Source organism: Meriones unguiculatus, chromosome 17 (assembly GCF_030254825.1).
Source record: "Meriones unguiculatus strain TT.TT164.6M chromosome 17, Bangor_MerUng_6.1, whole genome shotgun sequence".
Taxonomy (NCBI): domain Eukaryota; kingdom Metazoa; phylum Chordata; class Mammalia; order Rodentia; family Muridae; genus Meriones; species Meriones unguiculatus.
The window spans coordinates 17357836-17379574 of record NC_083364.1 but is presented as its reverse complement, the minus strand read 5'-3'; the positions used below and the strand labels follow the sequence as shown (position 1 = coordinate 17379574).

Here is a 21739-nt window from a genome sequence, read left to right as displayed (position 1 = left end):
TCCCAGCACTCAGGAGGCAGATCTCTAGAGTTCGAGGTCAGCCTGGTCTACAAAGGGAGATCCAGGACAGCCAGGACTACACCGGGAAACTGCCTCAAAAAAGCAACAAAGAGCTGGGCTGATGACACACATGCACAAGTGTGGGTAGGGGGCTGGGGGACAGGCTCTGCTCCCAGTGTACCCCACACTAGGCTGGACACTCTCACTGAGATGTGAAACCTTGCCTGGCTCGAGGGTGGGAGGGCACATCTAACTGGGCGTCCTGGGGGGGGGGGGGGCTGAGGAACAGGACCAGCATTCTGCCGCTTGGTAACGCCATCTGGAAGCCTTGCCTCAGTCAGGATTGGAGCCTTAAAGAGAGGCTCCTCCAGAGACCCTGTCGGCCTCACAGTGGGTAGACACACTGCTCTTCCGGGTCAGATGACAACAGGCAAAGAAAGAATGGCACAGTGAAGTGAAAACGGCTTTTTATTACTGTGTCTAGAGGTGGCAACAATGTGTGAGATGCCTTGGGGAATCAGGGGAGAGAACAGTGCACCCGTTAAGTACAGAGGTCATTACAAGACAGAGCAAAAGCTGCATCAAGTTACAAACAGGCCAGGCTGCCAAAAAAAGCTGTGTAGGTTGAGGGTGGGAACTGGGAGGCGTGCCAGGCAGAGTCCCCCTTTGGGCTAGCTTGGGAGTGGGTCCCAGTACGGAGGGCTTCCTATCAGTTCCTGAGCTCAAGCCCTGTAGCCACCGTGGGCTGGAGAGGCAGGGACCACTGAGGCAGCCTCACCCTGTGTGAGAACCATCAGCCACAGGGTGCCTGGGGCCACCGTGCACCACGCTCAGTTTACTGTGGGTTCCCGTTTCTTATGGGCTCAGGAGAGGACTTGCAGCTGTGCCCGGAGCACCTGTGGCCCACTGGGCCATGCGGGCCACGAACATGCAGTGTCTGTCCCCTAACACTCAAGTAAGGTGGAGGCAGCCACCATGGAGCAGCCGCTGCCAGGCAGCAGGCGGTGTACAGTGTTCACTCAGGGTTTGTTCCAGGCCTGGGCTTTGCTAGCTTTGTTCCGGCCGCCCTGCTCTGCAGCACCTTAGCTAGCTGTGGTGCGCAGGAACAGGCCCGGCGGACATGAGCACCATCGTAGGGGGGGTGGGATATGGGAGAGGACACCAGCACCGTCTTCACAAATGCTTTGGGAGGCAGGTCAGGCTTGGGGGGGAGCCCAACATGGCCTCTCCCCCACAGCCCTCTTACCCCAACTGGAAGCGAGCAGCATCAGGGTGGTCAGGGCTGTCTGAGCAAGCCAAGCCAACCCTGGCCTCTCTGCAGTCACGCCCAGTGCACCTATCCCCAGGACCAGGAAGCAACTCCTAGACACAGGCAGGCGGTGACCAGAGGCCCTGGGCAGCCCAGCATATCTGGGCTACACTCCTGCAGGGTCCCTGGCCAGTGCCATTTTTTGTGTGTGTGCATTTGAATAAATAAAAGTATTTTTCCTCCTCACTTTTCTCTCGTTTTCTTTAAAGTTCACTGTGCATTATACAATCTAAAAATAAATGCAGTTGAGTCTATGAAATTTATAAATCTCCATCACATCTCTATAAAATACTGTCACTTATCATGTGACTCTCTTATACACAGATGCCAGGGGACCCGCAGTGGGCCAGCCCATGTCACCTGGCCAGCATGCCCCGAGCCAGAAAAGCAAAGAAATACAAAGTAAATGCACTTGTCACAGGAGCCACGGAGCCCTGCAGTAGTGGCCCTCGCCTGGCAGCACCACTCAGCCTAACGGCACCCCAAGTCCTGCCTCGGCCCAGCCCACACCCACCGCAAAGGGTGAACAGCGGGGTGTTCACAGTGACCGTAGGCGCGTTCCGAGGAGGGGGACCAAAGGTCAGCCCCCATCGGGCATGCCTGGCATGCCTTTGGCGTCACAAGCTGGGGGGGGGGGGGGTGGCGGCGCATCTGAGAACTGTTTAGCCACGGTCCACAAGTAGGACAGCACCCGGGCAGAGGTGGAGACGGGCAGGCATGGGCTTGCTGGTGAGATAGCACCGGGACGGAGTCAGGAGTCCTCATGGTGGCCAGCCCGGCAGGCCAAGTCTTTATACGATTCTCTCTCACAGACACTTAGACGTCTCAAGAGGTTGCCTTGGACGACTTTGATGGAATAAAATAAGTCAGAATTGCTTATACTTTAAAAAAGAAAACGATAAATACTTTATCTAAAACTATCGACAGTACAAACTGGACCAGTCCAGCACCTCCTGCGGTGCCGCCGATTCACAGTGGCTCCATGTCCGGCTCCGCCGGCCTGGCAGGCAGCAGGCTTGGTCCACACCATCCTTGCATAGGTCGTGGCTGAGGTAGAAGTCCTAATTACCTGCAGGGAGGAGGAGGAGCACAGGTTAGATGCATTTAACATGCCCACCTCAGCTGAGCTGCCCCGCAGGACACAAGGGCACAGGGGATGTTCCTGGCAGGTGCCAGTGGGCCCAGCCCCCTCCGGCTCTGCCTTGCTGAGCACACACAGTGGGTCACCTGGAGAGGTTCTAGCCCTAGGACTTCCAGATGGCATTGACCAGGCTGCCCTATGCCCAGGCTACTGCCATCACATGGCTGTACCCGATGGAGAAAGCCAGAGGGCTGCCACCTGGCTCTTCTTCACTCACAGGGCATGTCCCTACCACCACGATGACAGCCAGGCACAGTTTCGCAGCCTCTAGTCTGCAAGAGGTGGCCAGGGACCTGCTCCCTAGACCGTAAGGCCCAACTTTGTGCTCAAGGATGCAGCTTTCTGCCTATGGACAGCCTAGAACCTCACCCACTGACTACCCCCTATTTCCCCTCAACAGGTGGACTAGAGGGCAGAGGCCTTAGTCTAGAGCTACAAATGTGACTCCATCTTTCAGGGCCTGCTACGGGCCAAGAGCTCCATGGTGGGTGTGGGCTACCTTGGCTCTGTTCTGCCACACTTGAATCTTATCACCTCAGTTGTCCTCTCAGCTGCTGGCTGAGGACCAGGTAGTCTTGCACAACGGTGGCCCTGCCTGCCTCCCTTAGCCTCCCATCTCTACCACTCAGGACCCCGGGTTATCTGCCGAGCCCTGACAGCCGTCTTCTGGGTAAGAGGAGGGATGGTGTGGCTCTAGCCTTACCTTACACAACATGAACTGCTAGCTAAGCAAGGTCTTTATCGAGGCTTAACCCCCGAAAGGTGCGCGGCATAAGGAGGCGGCATGCCAAGGGAAACCCACACAGCAGATGGCCCCGAGGAGCTGGCCTGTGGGGCTGCGGGCGCGGCCTGTGCCAGGGCCAGCCGGGGCAGGGGCTGGTGGTGCACCGTGAAGGAGGGGCGGGAGACCTTGTGTGGGAGGGAGGCGAGCTTGACAGATAGAGAGGCATTAGCAGGCTGCAGAGAGGCGGCAGAGGAGGGGGGTAAGAAAGCGTTGTTAGCCGGGAGGGAAGCCAGGCCCTGCAGAAGCACTGGCTCAGGGTTAGAAGCCAGCAGCGCAGGCGGAGGAGGCAAGGCGACGTTAGGAGGAGGGGGTGCATGGAGGACAGGTGGCCCCGCAGGGGGCCGGCCCAGGTGCTGAGGAGGAAGTAGGGGAGGTGGAGGGGGCGGCCGAGTCTCAAGGGAAGCCGCGGCCTGAAAGGAAGAAGCCGAGGTGCTGGCCGCCGCCTGCAGCGGGCTCAGGCCCAGCGTGGCACTGCTACACACAGCCCCGCTGCTGACGCCAGCTCCAAACGGGTGAGCAGAGGCGGAGGGCACCGCGTGGGTAAAGACACCTGTAAACAGGAGAGAAAAAGCAGCTTCAACAGGTGGCACGGTCCAGGCGGGCGAAGCAAGAGGAGCACAGCCGCCAGCAGGGAGAAGCAGAGGACAGCGTGACTCCGGTCCAAGCGCAGGCAAGCAGCAAGCAGCAGGCTCAGTGAAGGACACTTACCTGCCAGGCCGAGGCCCCGCCCCTCGGGCCCACCTGCCCGCCCCTGCCCAGCCGGGAGCGTGCCACGCCTGGCCCGAGGCCCAGGCTCTGCTCCGCCCTGTGTCTGAGCAGGCCCTCCTGGACTCATTCTTGCACCAGGCCCGCTTCCACGGACCGGCCATGAGGCATGTGGGTGGTCACCTCAAACAGGGGATGCCCCAGAAGAAAGGACTGCCCTAGTTACAAGTGCACCGTGGTCTTCTGAAAACAAGAGGCATGCGTTATGAGGCTAGCCAGCAGTCTTCTCCAGTCACATCGCCTACGAGGTTGGCCTGCAAGGTCACACGCCCCTTTTGCCCTCTGGAGGGCGTGAAAGGAGCCTCTAAGTAGCTGGTGAGGGGCTGAGCTCCTGGACTGGGGCCAGAAGTCCTCAGAAGTCGGCCCTTCCTTGCCTACCTCCAACGGTTCCGCCGGCCACCCCGGAGGAGAAGCTGCCCATGGTGTGCGAGTTGGTCAGTCGGGTCGCAGTGGATGATACATGCACTAGGCCTGCGGCAGTCGGCACAGTGCTGAACAAGGACTGAAGCACGGAGGAGCCAGCCACAGAGCCCAGGTTGGCCTGCAGGGACATGGGTCCCAGAGTAAACTGGGGCCCTGGGGTGAAGGTGCTCAGGAAAGGCCGGGGGGCCTGGGCAGTGGGCGTCGCACTGCCCGCAGAGGAAGCCACAGTTACAAGACCAGGGCCACCGAGGAGGCCACCTGGAGGCACAGCTGCAGCGGAGATGAAGAGGTTGTGGCCACCCTTGAAGTCCAGCTCGCGATCACGGCCTTTGCTGGCCCTGCTACCATGTGGCAGTGTGGCCTTGTCCGCCGGCCCGCACGGGGGCAGGGCCTCGCCTGACTCCTTGCCCGCATTGCCCTCGCCCTTCAGGCCACCCAGGCCCTCCGGCTGCCGCCTGCTGAGGAAGGGGTTGGCTTCTGTGGTACTGTCCTTGCCCCTCTGGGACGGGAAGCTCAGGGAGGCACTCAGGCCGGTCACATCGGGGCCCTTGTGGGAGAGGGAAGCACCGTCGTTGAAGCTGTGTAAACCGAGGTCTGCAGCGAGGCCTCCGCTGAAGGCCAGGCCGTTGGGAGGATTAGCGCCAGGGCTCGGTCCCTCAGCTGGAGCCAGAGAGCCGGCAAAGCTCTTCCTTGGGTGGGTGGGAAGCTTGGCCTCAGCAGCGGGCTCCTCTAGGGCCGGCCGGAAAGAGAACAGGGGGCTGTGGCTCAGCGCAGAGCCAGCCTGCAGCGGACTGTCCACGGCCTTGGCCAAGCTGAGGTCGGAGATAGGCGAGAAGGTGGACTTCCATTTGCTGCTGTTTATGGGCTCGCTTGAGGGGGCTGACTTCCTTCCCGCTAAGCCACCACCTGATGGGAAAAGTCAGTGGCCATGAGCTGAGCCTGGGGCCTGCTGCTTCCCGTGCCGGGGAAGTGCGCTGAGCCTACTATGGGGCTGACAAGTGCTGGCAGAGGTGACGGGGTCATACAAAGCAAGGGTTCTGTTGCTGACACGATGAAGGCCTCCCCCAGCCCGGCATCCGTGTAACAGATGTGCTGCGGACTGGCCTGCGCTTAGCACAGGCACCCCCCTCCAGGCTCGAGGCAGGGAGCACATTACTCACCATTTTCCAGCGTCTTTGGGGGAGACTTGCTTTCTAAGGAGATTGTTGCAATTTTTCTCTCAATTCTGTGCAAAGAGAACCATCATTGACATTTGATGCTCAGACAGGACAAGGGACTGCAAGTGTGCATGAGTCAAAAAAGGGAGGGTCCAAAGGCTGCCCTCAGGCCCCATGTGAAAGAGACCCAGAGTTAATCTAGGCAACCAGCAAAACTAGGGCCTGCGCTTGGGCTGTGGTAGAGGAGCACAGTGTGCGGTGGGTGACATCTCAGGCAAGGCGATGCAGGGCCGCCCTGCCCCAGCCCTGCCACCCCCGCCCCCCCGCCGGAGCTTAGTGCAGCGCTGGCCCGGCTCAAAGGCAGCACATCTGCTCCACCACGGTAAGCAACAGTGTACTGTGGGTCAGGGCATCGAGCCACAGTGACTGCACCGTGACACTGAAAGGTGGACACATGGGACCTCATCAATGCTCACACGGCCTCCAATGCAGCCACAAAGCAGGTGGGGAGAGGTGGCACATGTGACTGCTCAGATACAGGCAGAGCTCCCAGAAGCCTTCATGGAAGCACAGACACCCCCACCCCCACCCCCCGGCAGGACTCCACCCTGGCCACAACAAAGAGACCCAGGCCGGCACCAGGGAGGGCAGCAAGAACCCTGGATGACGGAGCCAGTGTGCACCTACCCACAGGACTCACCGGGTACTGCTGGGCTCGTCCTCAGAGCCTGGCTCCTCGTCTGAGGTCAGCGGCGAGTAATGGGCCCCATTGGTAGGGCCCAGGGGCCGCTCCTTCCTGAGCACCGGAGGCTGATCGTGGTCCTGGTAGGGCGTGGGGGAGCTCTTGAGGGAGTTCTCGGGGGATGAGATGGCTGTGATCTCCAGGGGCTGGTTGATGTTGCTGACCTGCGGGGTCAGGGGTGGGCAGGTGAGCGACACATGCAGGCCAGGATCTTGGGAACCCGGCAGTCACAAGCTCCTTGTGAAGGTACAGATGGGGAGAGGGGAGGGCCAGCAGGGCCGCACAGCAGCCACTGTCCCTGCCCGCTGGACTCCACCCCACAGCGCTCAGGAGCGGCCTTCCCCTCCCTGCCCTGACAGGCCCTGAACTTACCATGGAGTTAAGGTTGAGAGGAGACCCAGAGGACTGTGTGAAGAGGCCAGCGACAGCCGGCAGAGCCCGGCGCTTGGGGGATACACCCGTGCTGAGGCTTGGGGTTCCGGCTGACGCACGCTTCCTTCTGCTGCGCTTACGACTATCCTGCCCGTGGTTCTGTACACAGTCCCCACGGGTGCCAGAGGTCAAGGGGCTGTGCCTGGTGGAAGGCGACTGCTTGGAGCTGGAACCGGCGGCGATGCTGAACACAATCCTCCTCTTAGCTTCACTCTCTGGGTCGGAGAAGGCAGGGTCGGAAGGCAGCTCCCCCTTGCCGGTGTCCGGCAGGGGACCCTGGGTGGTCACACTCAGGCGTGGACTGGCTGCGAGTTGGTGGCCAGGAGAGGCAGGGCCGGAATTGCGGGACTGCGGCAGCAGAGGCGGGTGCTGTGGAGGTGTGCTGCGGGACCCCATGCTGGCGAAGAGGCTGCCAGGGCCAGAGGACTCTTCGAAAACAGCAGACTCCATTCCAGGGGCCAGAGGTGCTGGGCTGCTGGCCAGGGCCCCGCTGATGGCCACGGAGCCAGTGTAGAAGCCTGCCAATGAAGAGAATAGTTTCTCAAGGAAGGCAAGAGGGCTACGAGAACACCCCAGCCTGGGAGGGGTGAGCAGAGGTCAGGAGTGGCTTCCTACAGAGCTGAAGCTCCTAGAACAGCTCCTCAGCACGAGCAGGTGTAGGCAGGCCAGGCTCACAGAGGACACAGCCTCCTGGCTCCAGTCACCTGCAAACACCAGAGCGCCCTGACAGCTGTCACTGCCTGAACCTTCTAGGAGCACCACAGGAGAGCTTTCTGGAAAGGGTCCAGACCTTAAGCATCTCTCAGAAGAAGGTGCCTATCCTGTCCTACCCCAAAACAAATCAGCAGGGACAGCCAAATACTCAGTCCATTCTGGATTCAGAACCTCAGAACTACCTGCTATGTGGCCTCAGCCCTATTTCTGTCCCACGGGAGGATCTCTTCCCCAGGGAACATGCCTGACAGCTAGTGAGGAGAGTCTGCTATGGGGTGGAGGTAGGAGGTCACCTGTGGGTCCCAGGGCGAGGCTCTTGCTCCCTGCTGCACTGGCCCCTGCACCATGGGCGGAAGCACCGATCTGCTTTTCAAGTGTGGATGAGGAGTCTCGGGGCTGCGGCACAGGGCTGGGAGTGCTCCTCTGCAAGGGAAACTGCCTGGTCAGAGTAGAGTTGAGAGTAGCAGCCCAATAGGAGCCAGTGGGGCAGAAAGGCTGCAGGCAGGAGAGGACCCAGAGGGGACAGAGCTGTGCTGAGCCTCAGAGTCCAAGCAGAAAGGTCTGGTCACAGTCAGTTAACAGGCCCAGGGCAAGACAGTCACAAGCCAAGGACAACCACCACCACAGGAGTTCAGTCCAGGCTGGGACACGAGACCCTGCCTCAAACAGGGCAAAAAGAAGGCATGGCCGCCCTGTCCGCCTGGCCCATCCTCTGTGAACAAGTCGGTCACTCCCGATATGCGGCCATTCGAAACAGCAGCCCAGGGCTGTGCCTGTTACCGCTGCTTCCGTGGCTGAAACTCCCGAGAGGACTTTCCTAGCTCTTCTCTGCCTCTGCCTCTTAGAGAACTCCCCAGGGCCCAGCTACATGGCAGCAGTTACCTGTGGACTTGGCTCTCCCCAGTTGCAGCACTCACCCACATGCTCAACGATCATAAAGACCGAAGCTGTTCCTGGAGGCCCCCCACAGCTAGTGCCGCCACCACCACCACCACTCCCACCACCACCTGGCCTGGCACACTCACCGCCCTCTCGGCACGGCTGGGCAGCACCACGCTGGCCAGTGGGATGCTGACAGGCAGCTTGTTGGGCTGGACTGTGCTAAGCGGAATGCTGACAGGCAGGCTGGTGATGGTCTCCCCATGGCTGCTGTAGGCACGCTCCTTCACACCCTGCCAACAGATGGGAGCTCAGCCGGAGGCACACCACAGAAGCCATCCTCAGGTCATGGGTTGGCAGTCCAATGTTCACACCACATTCCTTGTGTGAAACTGAAGACGCTGCTCTTTCCCCAGATTCTTCTCCCTGCCTCTGTCACTGGGACCTGTCACTGTGGGCCACCTGGCTCCCCAAGATTCCTGCCTGTTCCTCCCAAACTCCCCTCCATCTCTGTGCATACGGTGGAGGCTCCAACCCCTCAGCCCCAACCCAGATCCCCCAGGCAACTGGTTAAACCCTGCTCCAGCAGGTGAGCATCCGAGTCCCCCAAAGACAGAGCTGTCTGAGGGAGGCTCTGACACACCTGCCTCTGCAAACAGCACGAGGCCTAGGGAAGCCAGTCCCTGACTCTTCCCAGGCCTCCACACTAAGCTTCATCCATCCTACAGGTGAGAATGCCTTTGGAGGGCTGCGGTCGCCTGCTCCACTCCTCACACACCAGGCTTCTGAGCAGCCCCTCACCTTCTCACTACCCTTTTCGGAGGTGAGGGGCGAGGTCGCCGGGGAGGCCAGTGGTGGATCCTGGGGGCTGAGCTTCATGCTGTTGGACAAGCCGGGGCTTTGGTAAGGAAGGCTGCTCTCCTTGGCGTGCTCTGCCCTGCAATGAGAAGCCGGTCATTCTGCTCATGCCCAACAGCCCCAGGGCAGCAGGTGGTGGCAGAGCCCCTACATGCACCTGTGCTCACCGAGGGTGTGGCTCACTGGCAGCTGCTTTGCTAGCCCCGCTGTGGTCCTGGTTCATGTGCCGCCTCAACACAATCTTGGCAGGTGACAAGCGGGTATAGTCAGGCAGAGCCAAGCCAGATGACTTTTCTAGACGAGGCCGGCTACTATGGCTAGGGGTGCAGGGTACGACCTCCTGGTCCAAGGGGGAGGCCAGGTACTGGGGGGTGTTCTGCTTGGACGAGGGCCGACTGGCTGCACTGCAGAGCTCGTAGCCGGCGGCATGGCCATTCATGGAGAGCTCGGGGCTCATGCTGCTGAGGTGTGGCAGGGAAATCTTGGCACAGTCCAGCTCAAGGCGCAAGCGCCCAGCATCAGCCTCCAGGTCTCGGCCCAGGGCACCCTTGCCACGCAGATGCAGGGACAGAGCATCATCTGGCGGTACACAGGACTTCAACTGCAGGAGCTCCTGCTGGCGCTGGCTCTTCTCCAGCTCCACAATGCTGATCTACAGGGTGGGAAAGTGTCACAGAGCAGGCTGGGCTGTACCCAGCAAGGAGGGTAGCACATGAAGGTGGCCGTACCCACCCCCCGACCCCCGCTGTCCATCGTCACAGATGCCCTTCTGAGGATGGGAAAATGGAGTCTGGTGTATCACACCAACACCCACCTGCAGCTCCAGGCAGTGTCGCTGCTTCTCTGAGATCTGGCTCCTCAGGGCCTGCTTCTCTTTGCGCAGGTTCTCCAGGGATAGGGTGGACCAGTCCAGCCTCAGCTCCTCACACCGGGCCCTGAGCTGTGGGCACATGGACAGGAGTCTGAGCAGCTGAAGGAAGCAAGGGCCAGGCTCTCTGGCAGCACCCTAGATGCCTCCTGTGGTGGTGGCACATGGAATCACTACCCACTCACAAAGAAGCAGGGGTGAGACAGGCCCATGTGACCTAGCACTGGATAGAACAGGAGGGAGCTGTCCCTGGCCTGATCCTTGCAGAGCCCAGCAGCAGGGAGGAGGGGATCCAAGTCCAGCACCAGGGCCCAGCTCTGGGCTATGAGTGAGCCATCCAACCCCCCACTCCACCTACACACACAGCAGCCACAGGGCTCCCGCACACACCAGCCGCAGGCTCTGGCTCCTCAGCTCACTGTTGTCCTTCTCCAGCTGCTCTGACTGCTCCCGCAGCTGCTGGTTGTGGGCAGAGATCTCCTTCTGGGCTTGAATCAGGTCATTGTAGGTCAGCGCCTTCACGCCCAACTGGAGATGCAGAGGACAAGGCAGGGTGAACAAGAGTTTCAGTGCACAGGAAACACAGGGGACGAGAGCCACCCTACAGCCCCAGCCCAGGATAGCCGAGGGCACTCTCTCCCTCCAAGGTAACCGGCTAGCCATTCCATGGTCAGTACTTCTCTAAGGACAAGGGAAGCTGGTCTCTGGCTGCCCCACTGAACCCTGGTCAGGTGTGTGCTAAGGTAGACATTGGGCCCAGTCACCTCATCCAGCTTCTGTTGGAACAGCCTGCGGATCTCTTCCTTCTGGGCCTGGCAATGACCGAAGAGCTGCTGCGCCGTGCCCAGCAGTTGTGTGTTCTTCTCCTGCGAGGGAGGACAGAAGCAGGTGACCTCAGCGCCCACCAGGAAACCCTAAGCTGACCACTGACAATAAGAGAGCCTGCACACCTTCTCCTGGTCCAGAAGCTTCTGGAGGTTGGCCTTGTATTGTGGGGTCTTCGTATAGTCCAGGAACTGCAGGTACTGGATCTTGAAGGACTCTGGAGGTAAACAGCACAGCATGTGAACGAGGGCTGATGCCAGCACCCATCCTTGAGAGAAGGAGTGGAGGCCAGCAGGCACAGGGAGGCTACATGGGGCTTAACCTGCTGCATGGCCATCCCTGCCCACAACTTTATCTTTTCTCGAAATGTGGGAGTTCCCTCTTGGCAGCACGGACAGCCCTAACCCTGAGAACAGGTTCCTCCTTCAAGTCAGGGACTTGGCAGCCTTCCGTGTGTGGTGGGGTTGTTTTCTGTGACTGCTGACGAGTCACAAATCCCCAGATATGGCCTGGGGTCCCTAAGGTAAGGCAGTATCAGCTATTCACAGGGACCACCCAGCATGCTTGACTGGGATCCCACCATTTCCACAGCCCCCACAGACCGGCTTCAAGGTCAGATCCATGACCCACCTAAAAGCTTCTGCAATGCAGGCGGGGTGGGGGCCACCAGCAGTGGATTGGGCGAGTGGAGCTGTGTGCTCGGAGGTAGGTGGTAGAATGGGCTGTGAGGTGGCCTGTATGCATCTGCAGGAGAGAAAGGGGATCCCCATCACCAACCATGGTCCCACAGGCAACAGATGCCTCAGCTTGAACTCTCTGGCTTTAAAGCACCTTTGTGATGCAGAAGCCCACAGAGCAGGCCTGGCTCGTGACACACAGTCCTGATAGGACTCCAACAGGAAGGATCCCACAGCCACTTGAATGGGGATCTGATGGGCAGGACTCACCCACGCTGCCATGCAGGACAGGAAGAGACTCACCCTGGGGTGAGGCTGAGGGTGGGGCTGGGGGCGGAGAGCGCAGGAGATCCAGTGCACTTTGGCTCTTCTTGGACTTGCGCTCTGCACTTGCAGCACTCATTTTCTTGGGCCGCCCGCGCTTCCGGCCAGCCATCTTTCTCCCTTTCTTGTTGAGTTTCTTCTTCCGGGCTTTGGAAGGAGATGGCTTTTTGACAGTGGCCACACCTGACTTTTCTTCCTCAGCACCAGAATCCTGGAGAACATAAAGAAGGTGGTGAAGGGCCACAGCCTTGGGTACCCCACCTGCCTGCCGTGTGCAGGGAGGGCCGGCGCCTGTCTCACCGCAGGGGCCTCCGTGGTGCCCGCCTTGCCCTCAGGGACCTTGGTGGGGGTGGCTGCGTTGCTCTTGTTCTCCCGCTGCTGCCGGCGTCGCGCTGCCTCCTGCTCCTCCTGGAGGAAAGTGGTGGACAGGTGTTTAGGATGCTGGAGGATCCAGCTCTGCCCCAGCCACACACACAAGACACTGGGAAAGGCCCCACAGCCCCTCTGTGGCGAAGACACGAGCCTGTCATGGTGTTGTGGCCCAGGACTGCCCCTGCATTGATAGCTGCAGGACCACAAGGCAAAGAAAGCATGGCACATGAAAGCCAGCATAGACACCCAACTGCCCCACTCAGCAGGACAGATATAGGCCCCAAAGAGCTAGGCAATGCCAAACCACAAATTAAGGACATATTTCCTCTTGGCACAACACGGCCACTGCCGACTTGAACCCAGCAGCTGAGCCAACCTTCACAGAGTGCAAACCTGCATGCCCTTGTGGAATCAGGGCGGAGCTCAGACCCCAGCTAAAGATATGCACCGTTCACAAACTCTGGGGTGTTGGGTGGCATGCACTCCTTGGTGGTGGTAGAGCTGCCTGTTGAGCTGTGCACACTCCTGTAACGCCAACAGCTCACCGCTTCACCAAGCAACAGCTGGTAGAATGCTGTGCTCTCCTATTAGTGCCCATGTGGAGTGGCTACATCTTTGCTCACATCTCTCCAGAGACAGTCACACGATAGCCCATCTCCAAGTGTCCTTGGAAGCAGGCGACGGTTCTAGAGAAGTGCCTGCCATTGGAGCACAATGCCCCGCCATAGGGTTCTAAAGACAGGCACCCTCAACTGGGAGTACACAGCCTGACACTGGGACACACAACACTGTGTGACCGGGACTGTGCTGGCCCCTGGCCCCTCTGCGGGACCATCACTCTAAGAAAGACTGACAACCAACCCACTACAGAGCTTAGGGCCTTCGGGAAGCCTGGGGTCCTTGGTCATACACACTACCAGCACACACAACCATTCACCATGATGCTTGTGTAGAATCAGTCAGGGGAGATGCAAACTTACCCTGAGTTTTGGATTTTTCAAACTAGAAAAATAGTTTTCAAGCTAAGGATAAAAAGAAAAAGCCATTAGAAGTGAGCCCTGAGCACGAGCACAGGTGGCCACACATAGATGCTGTGTCCCACAGGGCTGCCAGGCACACCAGTGAAATATCAAATGTGGCACAGATGGAGTAGTATCTAGCCCAAGGCAGCTATCCTCCCCATGACTGCTAAAGACCCAGGGCCAGGACCACCCAAGAGGGACCCCAGCTGCCATGCTGGGAGCTCTGTGTAACACCACTGGCCATAGGGGGAGCTCAGGCCTCGTCTCAGGAGCCCTGCTTGGCTCTCCCTCTTTACCCACAACAGGAAGAGCAGGTCACAACTGCTGCTGGCTGGCAGGTGCCAGTTTACAGCACTGACCCAAGGAGGACAACCGCCAAATTGCTGCCTCTAGAAACCTAGAGGCAACCAGGACAGATGGAGAACAGAGCTTGGGCTCGCACACAGAAAGCTCTGGCAAGGAGGGAAAGGCCAGCACACAGCTGGGGAAGGCTGCTGGGAACAAGTTGAGAACGGGTAACATCAAGACCAGAGGCCTCCAGATAACAAGGAAGACCAAGGGCTAAGACCCAGAGAGGCCAGGGGGGAACGGCCTGTGAGTCTCTTCCACTCTGTAGGGCAACAAGTGGGACACACAGAGGTAGCTTGACGTGCCGCGAAGCTGTGGGCACTCACTATGGTGCGGTCAATGGTGTGCAGGTAGTAGGAGACAGGCTTCCCAGTCCACGACACAGAGCCCTTCAGGGGCGACAGCTCCACCACACGCATGATGGTGCCGATGTCTGTGGGCAAAACAGCAGATCAGGACTGTGGCAGAAGGCCTGAACCCTGAGCTACTGCGCACTTGCTCACAGCACTCTGCACAACAGCACCCCCCAAGCCTGCCCGGCTGCTGAGACAGGGGAATAACCTGGGGGCCCTCAGGAACAAGGTGGCAAGCCCGTATGAAGAGGGTCAGGCTTTGAGATCAGCCAGTATCAAAGCAAGCATACAGATTCTGAGCTGGGCCAGTAGTCGAGCCCACAGGATGGCTGACCCCCTCCTCTGGAAGGACCATGTCTACAAAAGGACAGGTGCTGTACGGTGGCCAGAGGCTGGGGAGCAGCTAGCTAAGCAGTTGTAGGACAGAGCCCCATCTGACCAGGCACAGGAAGCCGGGTCAGTACCCTGTACACTGCTGGGCCCAGAGCTCACCACTCAAGTTCCTGCTGTTGATCCTGAAGTTCAGAGGGGCAAAGGGCTTTGAGGATACGATTCTGCCGCCTGCAACACAGAAACCCGTCACTGCCTCGTGTGCAAAACACACACACACACACACACACACACACACACACACACACACAACTGGCAACCACAAACTAGGGCACGGATTGGGGCAGCAGTGAGGAGTGCCTGCCCAGAAGATGCTGGTTCTCACGAAACCCCATTGATGCTCACCCAACCCTGCATAGAGCACAGTAACCTTGCCCTGTGGTGACATCATGGTGAGACCCAGGACCACCACAGGGCACAGAAGAACATGCTGTGCCCCATGTTACCAGGAGGAGAAGCGGGGCATATGGGCCTGCTGCAGCAGCTTCCTTTCGAACCCACAGGGAGGAGACCCACAGGCATGGCGGCTCAGTGGTTACCCCAGCATTCTGTGCAGCTAAGAGAGCCTGAAGAGAAACTGGGCTAAGTAGCAGGACCCTGGTTTTAGAAACAGAGCTGAGAATCTGATTGACTGCTGTAGCCCTTGAAGCTGGGGAGGTGACAGCAGGGGACAGGAATTAGAAGTGAGTCCTAAGAGGTAAACAGCTACATCAAACCACAAAGACTCTAATAAGATTCAAACCCATGACAGCCACACAAGAAAACTTTAAAACACAGTAGTCTAAGTGTGGATGAACATCCCTTTAACCCCAGGATGGGGCAGAGGTGGGCAGATCTCTGAGAGTAGGCTAGCCTGGTCGACTTAAAGAGTCTACGTAAAGAGTTCCGTGTCAGTCAAGGCTACATGGGGAAACTCTATCTCAAAATAACAAAGAGCCCAACTCTTGGGAATGTAGCAGATGCTTTTCCATATATAAGACAGCAGTGGGGTGGAGAGGGGAGATTGACACAGCATCATGAGACCCAGGCTGGCTTTGAACTCCTTCTGTAGCCCAGGTCAGCCTGGGAGTTCTAAGCCTCCTGCCTTGGCTTCCTGGATGCTGGAACAGGCTTGAGCTCCACACTCAGAGTCATTCAAAAAACTCTATCTGGCACGGTGGTTCCTATCTGCTCCCAGCACTGGGGAAGCTGAGGTAACATTGTTCTGGGACAGCCTGGACTACACAGTGGGACTCCTTTCTGAACACAGCTGCTCATTCTGTTAGGGCACTGGCCTCTAGCCCCACTCAAAAGTCCTGCTTTCTGAGTCCTGTCCACCAGCAAAGGGGCCCAGACAGGCCAGAACAAGGTCAGGTTCATGTTCCCACTGTGTGGGAAAGCAGCAGTGAATAATGGGTCAGGGTGGAAGGACACAGGCCAATCTGGGCACTCACCCTATTAGCTTCCCTAAGCAGCGATGGAAATGATCTACTACCCACGAACACCCACAAGTGGGTACTTGTGCTCGATAGTTTTGGTCAACTTGACACAAACTAGGGCAGTCCAGGAAGAGGCAACCTCAACTGAGAAAAATGCCTCCATCAGACTGGTCTGTAGTCAAGCCCAAGGGGCATGTTCTTGATTGGCTGCTGTGGGAGGCCCAGCAAGCAGTCCTGAGCAGTGTCAGTAAAGCTGCTGAGGATGAGGCCGAGCTAGTCGGCAGTCTTCCACCTTGGCTCCTGCCTCGAGTTCCTGCCCTGCTTTCCTTTGGTGATGGAGTATGATCAGCTGTGCAAACCACATAAGCCTGTTCCCTCACAGGCTACTTTTGGTCATGATGTTTACACAGCACAGAAAGCATACTGGGACAATACTGCAGTGGTGGTCAGCACGAGGGACGTGGGTCTCTGAGGGCAGGGAAGAGGTTGGAGCACTGCCACTGAAGGCTGGGGCTCGCTGCCATCAAAGCCTGGCCCACCTAATAACTGAGCATACTGGCCCTGAGGAAACAGGCAGGAGACAGGGCGACAAGTTAACCTAGAATGGATGACCCGTAAAGGAACAGGCTTGACCCCAAACAGGAAGCATTCAGACAGAAGATAATGTGGTAGTATACACTGTGATCAAGTTCAAGGCCAGTCTGGGTCTTGGCTAGCCGCCATCTACAGTGGGACCCTGTCTCAATACACCAAAGGATGAAGGGATGAAGAAATGAAAATGAAGTAGGGGTAAAGCTTAGCAGACTGCCTGCTTTATCCTTAGCACCCCAAAGTAACTAATTCTAAGGGCCTCAGGGAGACGAAGGACAGGCCCCACAGCAGATAGTTGCCACAGCTGTGATCCCTGCTCCCTGCATGACAGCCGCAGGCAGTGCAGGTCACAGCGCAGACAGCCCTGGCTCTCCGCAAGGGACAGCGTGGGCCATGTGCACTCCTCATTCTCAAGCAGTCAGGGCCAGCTCTCCATCATGTCTGAAAGGCACAAACGTGTGTGTGGCTACAAAATAAGCTCCCAGGTGACAAGCCCTGGTGTGGGTGCGGCAGATGACTGCTTCTGAGGGGGTCAGCTTTTCAACCATCTGATGGCTGGCTGGGCTATATTGCGGCTTAGGTGTCTCTGGCCACCAGGCCCTCCCTTTGGCCATCCATCCCAGGAGCTGGGGAAGGATGGCAGGAAGCAGGTAGAGCTGGGGCTGTCGTGAGTGGGAAGGTGTTGCTGAGGACCTCTTAAGGACGACTGCTGTGCCGCGTGTGTTCTTGGAGGGGTGGTGGTACGAGACATGTGGATGGGAGGGCTGCGTTACCTTCCTTCATGTTTGCGAATCGCTCCTTCAGCTGGTGATCCACCTCAGGACCAAAGGCAAAGTTATTCACAAATATAACACTGCAAAACAATGTTCCAGTTCAGTGAAACTGAGGCTGTGCGCGACACAGCCTGCCGCCAGCCCCTGGCAGGAGCTGCCCCCCGGCTGCCCACCCACCTGAGGTGAGCACAATAAGCAAGAAAGCAGGGGCACGAAACAGACACAAGCTGCCCCAGGAGGAGGCCGCAAGCCCTTGGAGGAATCCAGCACCAGAGCCTGTTTTGAAAACTAGCACTTCTGAAATAAAGCAGGCTTCCTGGAAGCGCCCTAGCAGCGACAGAGTCCAGGGAGGGACTGCTCAAGCCAGACAGGTTAAGCACAGGGTATGAGCACGGGAACACGGACAAGCAGGCAGGTGCAATGTGACAGGCAGGCACTACCCCCAGGAAAAAACACAGGGGTGAGGCCCCAAACTACCTGCACAGCCTGACACACTGACCCCATGACAAGGACAGCACAGGATGCTCCAGGGCTGCTGCACCCATGTGGGACAGACAAACAAGGGCAGGACAGGGCCCGCAGCCAGGTCAGTGCCAAAAAGGGACTCTTAAAACAGCAGCCGCACACTACCCCCCCGGACACAGCAGCCACCCACATTTGGACAGCAAGTCACAGAGGTCCCAGCACAGCCAGCAGCACAGCCCACAGCTGGCCGTACCTCGTGTTGGCGATCCGTTCCCTCCACTCCTCCGAGAGGAAGTCACCTCGTTCCAGCTAAGAAAGAAAGGAACACGCTTACTCACCTGTTTGCTCAGCTTGAACCCAGGCCCTGCAACTGCCGTGAGACATGGAATGAGCTGGGTCTCAAGGTGGGAAGGTGACCGCGGACAGCCAGTGGACAGCTCTACAGAGAGCTAGGCCTGAGCCCCAGCAGGAAGCAGCATCCACTCAGGGACAGACAAGAAGATGGTGTGTATCCAGGTGAGGAGCCACAGCGTCTGGCTACCCACCCTCCCTGCACCCCGGACTGTGCCCCGAGAAGAGCGTCGCCCAGACCTTTTGTAGACCCTACAGACATGGGATGTAGCTATGTGGCTAAGAAGCCACTAAACCCAGCATCCTTGTCCCTTGTGGCTGTCCATGAGAGCTGTGCCTGCAGACGATGAGGCTGCTGCTGCACCACCTGGGTTAGTACCTGCTCGCCGCACAACTGGCCCAGAACTATGGCCTGCCCACAGCAGTACACTTGCTCCCGCACCCCAGTGTATCAGCACTGACGTCAGCACCACCTCCTTCAGGGTGCCGTATGTTAAAGGGAAACAGCTTTTACTCCAACTGCCCAGAGCTATGGCACTCAGAGATCCAAGTAATCTGGATTGTGAGTTCTAAAGACCACCAGCTGCAATGCCAGGCCTGAGCTCCAGGAGCTCTACATGGGGGCACAAGGGTAGCAAGGTTTATGAAGTCCTAAAGGCAGGGACACCCACAGACGGACGGATGGACATACAGCATGGTCCGTCCGTGGTTTGGTAACAACAGGACTGCCGCAATACAGGACACTCAGCAGGGGACACAACAGGCAAACTACTGACCAGAAGTGGTTTGTATCAGCATCGAGAACTGAGGGGAGAGAGTGATGTCAACCATGGGGCATGGGAAAGGCCCACAATGGAGGCCTCGGGCTGTGGAGTGACAGGATAACGGTACCGCAGAGCTGCAGGTCCAGAGCCACCCTGCTAGGATAAAGCGGTCCCTGTCCAGGAGGAGCTGCTCAGGCTCTGTCCTTCTGTGCGCAGAGAAGCCACCAGCAAGGCAGGCTTGAGCTTGGCTGGCCAGAGCCCCTGTGGACTGAGCACATCGGGCCAGAGCCTGCCTCTTTACTCCTCACTGACCTTCCTTCTCTACTCTGCTCTGCTGTACACATCAGCCTGACATGGGAACAGGGCTTAGGTCAAGCCCCCAAAATGCAGGGCGGTCCCTGGGCCCTAGGGCATCTGGCCTCTCAGGGGGCTCCTAAGCTAAACCAGTGGAAGCAGAGACCAAGGCCCACACCATCCCTGCTGTGTAGCCCGAGCTGTTGGACAGATAAGCAGAAGAGCCATGTGTTCCCTTATACCCTAGGTGCTGGGTCTGAGTTTTAACCCTACAGTGTGTTCAGAGACTCCCAGGGAGAGTACTGCAAGGCCTCATGATCTCCTGGCTCTCTGTGGCTTTTCCTGTCGCTAAGAGTTGAGTTCTACCTCTGTGGCTGTAAGAATGGCTACAGGCTGACTCCACTCCAGGAATCAGATGAATGCCTGTCATGACCCCTGAGCCCACTGTCCAGGACAGGCCTCCCCCTGCAGCTGCGTCAAGTGTGGAGCCAGCATTCTTCTGCCTGCAGGTCTTAGTGCTGTCCTGGCCAGCCAGGCAAGGAAGTCTGGGGAGCCAGAGAGCTGCAGTTTGTATCTGGGCAGGGTCAGGGACTCTCAAATTCTAGCCGTCTGGCCTGGGATGGAAGGCCAGGTCTGAACCAGCTATCTGCTACTGTATAGGAAAGCTCCCCGGCACACACCATTCTGCAGGGAAGACCCTTTGGACAGGAAGTCCCCGAAACCGAGCACATGTGCTAGGCCCTCCTTCCTGGAGTGTACAGAAGAATAAGGACGGCTGAGAGGAACACTGTCATGCCAGCTGAGCTGCTGAGCTGCCAGGGAGAAGCTCAGGTATACTGAGCCACCTGGAAAGGACACTCTCCTGCCTGTCACACTGCCCCTGGCTTCTCAGTACGCTCCAGGTCCCCAACTTGGGAGAACTGTCAGGCATGCTGGGGTCCGCCTTGGGGATGTACCTGTCTCTGAGTCATTTCTGCTCCTGTAAGTGACCCCTCGCCCACACTCCTGGAACTCCCCAATAAAACCCAAGAGTCCACCAAGCTGTATTTTGTCAGTTCCCTATCTGGGAAACATTTGTTTCCCAAGCAACAGTGTAGTACCTACACCTACCAACACGAAAAAGGCAAAAGGGAGAAGAGGGGCATCCAGCAGGACAGCATCTACGAAACAAGTGGAGAAGCCTGACACAGGCCCCACTTTGGCCCTGGGAAGGGCCAAAAAAGGTCAAAATGGATGAGACCCAAAAGGCCATGCTGACAGGGACCCAGCCACAGCAAGAATGCATCCCTCAGCCTGGAGCACAGAGCGGATGCAGACGCAGTCCCAGACAAACTACCCAAGGAGAGGGCCTCAGCAGGACTGGCTCCCCATGGGACGCCTCTGCACAACCAACTCCTCTGACGGGGCTGCCTGGTGAAGCTGCAGTCAGGGCTCACAGCCAGAGGCACCTCTGCGAAGAACTGCTTACAGAGCTGTACTGCTGCCGGGGTGACGGGATGTCAGGCACCCTCTGAACACATGACGTCACCAAGCACAGGAGCGTTGGGCGGCACCATCTGCAGAGATGGCATGGCCCAGTGTCTGCCCCAAGCTGGATTAGGGCCCATGGAGGGTGGGGGAGGGGAGTGCCTGAGGCCCTCACTGGAAGCCGGTGTGGGCTGGGAAGAGCCAGGATCGATTCAGCCACTAGAGGGAGCAGGTGAGCAGACCCGGCTGGAGGGAGCGCCCTAGAGGCCACTGCACGGTGGGTGGCAGCAGCCCTGGCATGAGGCGGTTCTGGGCTATTTTTAGGCTCCCCTGGCTTTTCTCCTGCGTGCTTCCAAGCAGCAGAGGCAGGGCTCACGCTTGCTGCAGACACTACATCAAAGCCATGGCACTGCACAGCCAACGCAGGCGCCTACGTAGATTCCTGGAAGTGGCTGCCAGTCACTCAAGGTACCATGGGAAGCCAGTGTAGCCAGAAGCAGAGACCAACAGCCACTCTATCCCTGATGCCAGGTTGCTTCTGATGGTCGCCGAGGCCTCAAGAACTATTCTTATCCTTAGTCTTACTCCCAGCCGTAAGCCACGGGCCACCTGCATGAGCGTGGAGACCCATGAGGACCCAACAACGACAACAGCCAACATGACAAACAGCTGCCAGACACACCTACATGGCAGGCTTAACTACATGGGTCATGTCATCCAACAATGACAAGCAGGATCTTCCTGAAAGCTGTGCCACTTTTCAGACGGAGGACTCCTGTGTGTGGGGGTGGGGTGGGGGTGGAACTAACAGGCCCCCACAAAAAGTACAAGAATTCATCACAGTTAATATGCAGGTGAAGAAGGCACATTTGGAACTTCCCCAGGTCCCAGGCACAGGTATCAAGTGGGCCTCTCTCCTAACATTCCACATGGGACGCCTTCACCAAGAAAGCATGGGTGAGCTGGACTTAGAGCACAGCTCTCAAGTCCTGCTCCGGGAAGGGTGACAAATGCAGAGCAGAGGCAGCAGAGTGGTCAGCCACAGCAAGTCACTGCAGGCTGCCCCTCCCAGCTGGCCCACAGGATGGCTTGACCAGACTTCCAAATCAAGAACCCAGGGGTCCAGACCCCTAAAGCCACGGCGAGCCCAGAGTGCAGCTCAGCAGAGAGTGCTTGCCCAGTCTGGTAGTTTCCACTCTACTGAGCTAAGACTCTACCACCATGGCCCACGGT

The 21739-nt window shown here is 58.2% G+C and overlaps 1 protein-coding gene across 7 annotated transcripts in view; it reads right to left on the bottom strand.

The window, feature by feature from the left end:
- Positions 1-450: 450 nt before the first annotated feature.
- The window catches only part of Dot1l (DOT1 like histone lysine methyltransferase), a 41452-nt gene continuing 20163 nt past the window's right edge, over positions 451-21739 (bottom strand). The window contains exons 8-30 of one of the 7 annotated variants that reach the window (XR_009587164.1): positions 17884-17939; positions 17166-17245; positions 14486-14554; positions 13967-14073; positions 13251-13292; positions 12199-12306; positions 11878-12109; positions 11528-11641; positions 11023-11114; positions 10837-10938; positions 10463-10600; positions 10019-10144; positions 9372-9856; positions 9148-9283; positions 8493-8639; positions 7761-7890; positions 6694-7271; positions 6280-6485; positions 5583-5647; positions 4378-5328; positions 3154-3784; positions 2260-2378; positions 451-2155 (exon numbers count right to left, since the gene is read on the bottom strand). Coding sequence is in view for 4 of the 7 variants with exons in the window: in XM_021648917.2 (XP_021504592.1) it covers positions 3189-3784; positions 4378-5328; positions 5583-5647; positions 6280-6485; positions 6694-7271; positions 7761-7890; positions 8493-8639; positions 9148-9283; positions 9372-9856; positions 10019-10144; positions 10463-10600; positions 10837-10938; positions 11023-11114; positions 11528-11641; positions 11878-12109; positions 12199-12306; positions 13251-13292; positions 13967-14073; positions 14486-14554; positions 17166-17245; positions 17884-17939 (4560 nt within the window). In the remaining 3 variants the exon portion in view is untranslated. The other 6 variants (XR_002476836.2, XR_009587166.1, XM_021648917.2 and 3 more) reach the window with 6 other exon arrangements.